This window comes from Sinocyclocheilus anshuiensis, unplaced genomic scaffold (genome assembly GCF_001515605.1).
Source record: "Sinocyclocheilus anshuiensis isolate Anshui unplaced genomic scaffold, SAMN03320099.WGS_v1.1 scaffold274, whole genome shotgun sequence".
Classification (NCBI taxonomy): Eukaryota; Metazoa; Chordata; class Actinopteri; order Cypriniformes; family Cyprinidae; genus Sinocyclocheilus; species Sinocyclocheilus anshuiensis.
Window position 1 is genome coordinate 1,860,044 of NW_015547698.1, and position 6,382 is coordinate 1,866,425.

Below are 6,382 nucleotides of genomic sequence, written 5' to 3' on the forward strand. Positions count from 1 at the left end.
GGGGGGGGGGTATTGTTTGAACAATCAATTGGTCAGCTCATTTCCTCATCGAATCAGCTCAGACGACTCACTCATTCAACGAGCTGAAAACTCTCACTATGTTGTGTATTTATTAAAGCAATAGCAAAAATGCTAATTTGTAGGGTCAGTAAGACTTAAATAAGCCGTTAAAGAGGCATCCTATCAGTTACAAATATAAAACTACAATAACTGCATGAAATAACATTTCTAATCACTTTTTGGTGGATTGGAAACCACTACATGCTGGAGGTCAACTCACCTCTATGAATGTGTCGATGTTGTCCATGAGAGCCTGAGCCCTGCCAATAATGAACTGATTCACACACGCTATGGCATGAGACCTGCACAGAGAGAGTGAATCAATACGATGTTACTCGTTATCAAACACAGACAGCATTCAGTGAGAGATATGTGTGCTTCTTCACCTGATCTTGGGGCTGCAGTGTTTGAAGAACTGCAGGAATTTGGGGATCATGATGTTGAGGGGTCGATTCAGAGCGTCACTGTCCAGCAGTTCAGACGAATCCTCACAGATCTTCTGCAGCGCACCAAAAGACCCCTGTACACACACAAATCAGCAAAAATAACTAACTTCTCTTAGAAATCCCACTGCATTATGGGTATATTGATAAATTAGGAATATTTGTACAACTGTTATAGTGGCACTTATCAACTAATCTTCATTAAAGTTTACATGCTTCTTTAGTATCATATGTCACATGTGCTAAATTCATAATTTCATGAAGTTTGGTTTAGGAATTGTGAGTATATCTGGTCATGCCCATAATTCAAATGACCATTTTATAGCCATCTAAACACTAACGTTCAACTTTTGTTGGATAATTATTGATCTAGGTAGTCCAAAGACTTCTACTTCACTAGTTTTAGTGAGGTTGATCAAAAAACCTAGGACTAGTTCGAAAAAGTAGTTTACATAATCTCAAATATTTACTGTGTACTTTTTTTAAACAGTATGCACAAACACCAAAATCAAACAACATAACAGAGTATGAAATTCTGTCAAAGTACTGCCATTATTATTTAGTAAACATTTCATATTACTTTTTAATGTTGTAGTCTAATTATAAATTAGTCACATGAAAAAAAGTTATAGATTTCTAAAAAGAATTTATAAAAACAAAATCAGTTCTTCAAATCTGTTATGGCACACCTGTATGATATCAACTGATGTCTACTTACTACATTATTGTTATAGTCTTGAAAACACGTAACTTAATTGTGTGTAAAAATGCAGTCTGGCAAGCCAATCAAATCACATTCTTGTGCAACTGTTTTGCTCAAACAGAAGGTCATGTCAAGTGCACTGCATTGTGGGATAAATATTGCACATTTTGGGAAAACACTGTAAAAAACAGTAAACATATTGCATTCCTAGTTAAAGTCTTATGATGTTATTCCACTCCAAACGTACTCAGAGTTGTGTGTGTTTTACCTCGCAGGTGTTGTAATCCTCCGAGTTGAGGAGGTTGCAGAGTTGAGGCAGCAGCTCAGGCCATGTCTGCAGCTCCCCTTTAGAGGCGATAGTAGTGATGAGAATACCTGTGGACACACATGGACCCAAATTTAACTAGGACGCAAAGCTGAATAAGCCGTTTGTGTCACTTGAAGACAACGAATACCTCTCAAAAACGGAAAAAAACACCAATTACAACTAATCAAATAAAAACAACTTAACTCAGCTGCAGTGTTCATTTTGACAGCACATTTTGATTTAGTTTTGGTCCTAGTCTTTTGACTAAAATGCCATTTAGTTTCAGTCATATTTTAGTCATCTGAATTGTTTTTAGTTTTAGTCGACTAAATATCCTAAGATTTTAGTCGACTAAATCTACAGTAAATTTAGTCGGCTAAATTCGAATGGGTTTATTTACAGTGTAATGCATTTATTGAACATTTCTCTAAAATTTCCGGACTCATTATATAGGTTTGATATTAAGGTTTTATCATGATAGACACCGATTTAACTGCGGTGACAAACAACATGCCTTTGTTAAAATTAAATAAAACCACTTCTCATAAAAAACAAGAACATAGTCTTCTTATTAATGAAATACCAATGGTTATATAGGTTAATTATGCATTCTTTATAGCAACTTGTTTACCATATTCTTCATTCTTTCAAGCAGACATTTATTTCTATAAATAAATTTAGATTAATCTTTAGGGCTACTGAAGTTTTTCAGTCAAGAGCAATGTGTGATTTTCTGTCTTTCTTTTGTTGCTTGATTAACATCAATGACTCGGACAATAGCAACTAAATTAGGCTGCTGTCCCTTTAAAACCGAATGCAGAGCTGCAATGGATGCAATGCACTGATACACGTTCTCACTGCTGTTTAGGTTCACTTAAGACGTAATCAACTGTGTTTACGTGAATACTCGTCAAAACTGACAATTCGACATAATTTTGTGTGTAATTCTCCGTTCATGCGACGCGAGAGTGTACTCGCGTGCTGTGAGACGTGCTTTCTGTGTGTGTGCTTCAGTGTCTGCGCTCAGAAAACCAGACCGAATTGAGTTCTCTCTTGCGTCGTTAGATTTATCCATATGTCTGCTCTTTTTTTACTCCCACATATAGACATTTTTGAATGTTTTATGCGACGTGCAGCAAGTGTATGTTAGCTTATGTCCCGCCGGTTCATATGTACGCATCTAACCTCCGAACCACGCAGCAGATTCATTCTGAACGAATCTCTTCCCAAATCGTCCCTCCCTAACATTTTCGTCTCGTTTTTATTCGTTGACGAAAATGTCAATAGATTTTCGTCATAGTTTTTGCCATTCAAAAAGAGTTTGTTCGTTATCGTGTCGTTGGTGAAAAAAAATGTTGTTGACGAAAATGATAATTATTCGTCAACGAAATTAACACTGCTCAGCTGAAAACATTGAAATCTGAGTTTTTGTTTTTTTTTATCTATTATAATCTAACCCTCTCAAACCCGGTTTCAGACTGACCGATGGTGGCGCGGATGAGCGGGGATGGGTCTCCGATGTTGTTGAGACACTCTCGCTTGATGAAGTCGGCCACGGCCGGAGGGAAGTTCTGGTAGTGAGCCTTCACGTTGTTCTTGAGAATCAGACCGCTCAGAGAACGGGTGGGCTCGTCTGCAGAGACACAGAGGTGTGCTTTTAGATGAGTGACAGGAGAACGTGTGTGACACTGAGGCAGATGATGCATGATGGGATATTACAGACCTTCAGATTTGAGGCTGGTGAGGACGAAGATGAGATAGTTGTTGAAGTCGGGAAACTGATTCAGCTGCTCCAGTTTCTAATGAGAGTCATGAAAACAAGGGATAAATTCAACAGACAGCACAGAAAGAAGAGGTCTGATCTCAGACCAGTGACGTTTATTAAGATGTAAACAAAAAAATCCTTTACCACTAGAATAGGAAGATATACCTAAATCAATATTTGCACTGATTTTGCAGCCATTGATTAATAAACATTCATCATGAATATGGTGACAAAAAGTAATACACTTTTAACAGACTATTAAAACTACGCAAGTAGGCCGAGTAGTTTTTCTGATTTAAACCTTGAAAGCAAAAATGGTATTAGAGTGGAGAAGTTCAATATTATTTACTGTATGATTTAATCAATAAATCACTTACAAGACCCTGATTCAACAAATCATCTGGATCATCATCATTTACGTTTTAAAGTTTTAGGAACAAATATGAAGATAAACACTGCAGTTTATTAATATAAATCGTTATATTGGTGCATATAAAAGAAATGATTAAATATTATTTTATATATTTTGAATTTGCATGGCAACAATGGGTGTTTGGTTAAAACGGTGCTTGAATTTTTAGAGCATCTACACAGTACCGATCAAATGTTTGGGGTCAGTAAGATTTTTTAATGTTTTTGAAATGAGTCTTTTATTCAACAAGGCTGTACTTATTTAATCAAAAATACAGTTTAAAAAAAACAGTAATATTGTGAAATATTATTACAATTTAAAACAACGGTTTTCTATTTGAAAATATTGCAAAATGTAATTTATTCCGGTGATGGAAAGCTGAATTCTTCAGTGTCACATGATCTTCAGAAATCATTTTAATATAATGACCTGCTGCTCAAGAAACATTTCTGATTATTATCAGTGTTGAAAACAGTTGTGCTAGTTCATATTTTTGTGGAAACCGTGATATTGTTTTTTTTTTTTCAGGATTCTTTGATGAACATGAAAAATGTCTTTACTGTCACTTTTGATCAACTGAATGTGTCCTTGCCAAATAAAAGGCTTAAATTCATACTTTGTATTAAATTCATTCAAAAAAAAATTTTTAATACTGAACCTGAATTTAAAAACAGCAGTATATACTATTAAGTCAACGTATTGTGCCAAAAAGATGAAAAGATTGAGATTTATTTGCACTGTGCACCAAATAAAAACTGACCACACAGACAGCTAAAATTCACATTATATTTGGCGATAACGTGGATAAATAAGCTTTAAAGGCATATAACTGATCATAATGCTAGTGTAATGATGTAAGGGATGTGCACACACCTCTTGAACGGCTCTCTGTGTGGCCGTATCCGGAGACTGAGAGTCCTTCAACAGCTGCAGCACCTGCTGTAAACCCTGTTCATCCGGCTGCCACTCCATCCTGAGCTACACACAAACACAGAGGACAAATGAGTGCACTACACCAAAACACACACGCCCTACTGCGAAAGAGCATCACTGCTTTCTTAGTACGGTTTTAGGAAGAAAAAAATCGAACTGAGCAAATAACACACTTAACTATCATCCACAGACAATGCATTCAGACCAAATACCCAGTTTAAAACGTTTAATTTTTTAAGCCAGGCTAATCCGTGGCGAGCACCTGGACGGCAGGTTTACCATATGATCTGGTTTAGTGGGATAGAGGCAGACGAGAGTGTGAATGTGTGAGGAGGCTGTGATGTGTGACTGAGCATCTGACTTACGTGTGGGCCGTGTGTGTGAATGTGCAAGTATAGTATATCTTCAGTGGGTCTGCATACACTCAGGAAGATGCATCAGTTTTGCATTTTCTCATTTAATATAAATTGTTTTATTGCATACTATTTTATCTGCATAATTAAAGTTTTAATTTTAAGTTCTGCAAAACACCTCAATATTATCTATTTTCACGATGCAGAAAATGTGGACGGAATCGCGGAATCCAGTCATATAAATGGAATTTACTGTATGACGCGGAATGTCACGGAATTTGTCAAAGTTTGGATGAATTAATCAAAAGTAGGTCAGTACACTTAAATAGCTGTGATATGGACTAGTATCTGTAAATATTAAGCCGCAAAAAATACTATTTAAATATGAATCCTGCATGTTCTGCGTGACTATGTATGTTTTGTTTTCTGCACATACAAAGTGTGCGACGCTCGCGGTGATTTCAGCTTCTGTCGTCTCACTACATGAGTACATAAATACATGAACAACATCTAACTATGGCCAAAACTATGGCAGTGTTTCCCACAGACTTGTGGAGGCATATATATGCAAATTCATTATCTGCCAGCAGGAGGCGCTGTTGGAGTGGGAGAGATCAAGGTTTTCCCGGTAACGCTGTACACAAAGCAGCGCTCCGCTCACAAATGCTGCTTTATCAGATATTACATGCAAGATGAAATGAAAATGACAACCAAAATTTTCTGAAGACAGTCGGTTTCCTTCAGAAATACAGTGATATAAAAACACCCACACCGGGTTTCAATTTTGAAACGTGCAGTGCTCATGTTTATTCAATGAAGTCAAAGCCTTTTGGAAAATCTATTTGTAGCGCCACAAATAAATCAATGTATGGGAAACACTTACATAGTCTACAGAAACTTAAAAGTTCCCCATGACAACCCGTCAAAATATAAGTTCGGGTTAGCTTAAAGAAATTATCAGAAATGAGGAATTATGAGCGGTTATGCTATTACACATACATTTCTAAAATGTAAATTATTGAAGCCAAATACTTACATTTCCCCAAGCTGTTTAGCTGTAGTACAGTATTCATAGGGGACCGTATAATAGGACCCCTTTAAGATATTTTAACAGAGAGTCACTCATTTTTGGTTAGTCAATAATCGTTCATTCTGTGTCATGAAGTTGCTTTGTTTTTCATTTTTCAAATTCTTAAAACTTGATTTCCAAGCTCAAATGTGTATATCCATACTTTTTGTGAGTACATATGTGTACATATACACACACACACACATACATACACATACATACATATACATATATAGTATACATTTAGTCATTTATCCAAAGAAACTTACAAATGAGGACAATGGAAGCAATCAAAATCAACAAAAGAGCAATGATATACAAGTGCTATAACAAGTCT

General features: G+C 36.2%; 1 protein-coding gene across 1 annotated transcript in view; it reads right to left on the reverse strand.

Annotated features, from left to right (window-relative positions):
* Positions 1-6,382, reverse strand: part of LOC107703819 (transportin-2) — a 20,843-nt gene that overhangs the window by 10,991 nt on the left and 3,470 nt on the right. Inside the window, 6 exon segments of the mRNA XM_074187069.1 lie at positions 281-362; positions 447-580; positions 1,475-1,581; positions 2,997-3,146; positions 3,237-3,312; positions 4,564-4,668. Of these exon segments, the coding sequence (XP_074043170.1) occupies positions 281-362; positions 447-580; positions 1,475-1,581; positions 2,997-3,146; positions 3,237-3,312; positions 4,564-4,662 (648 nt within the window). The 5' untranslated portion in view covers positions 4,663-4,668.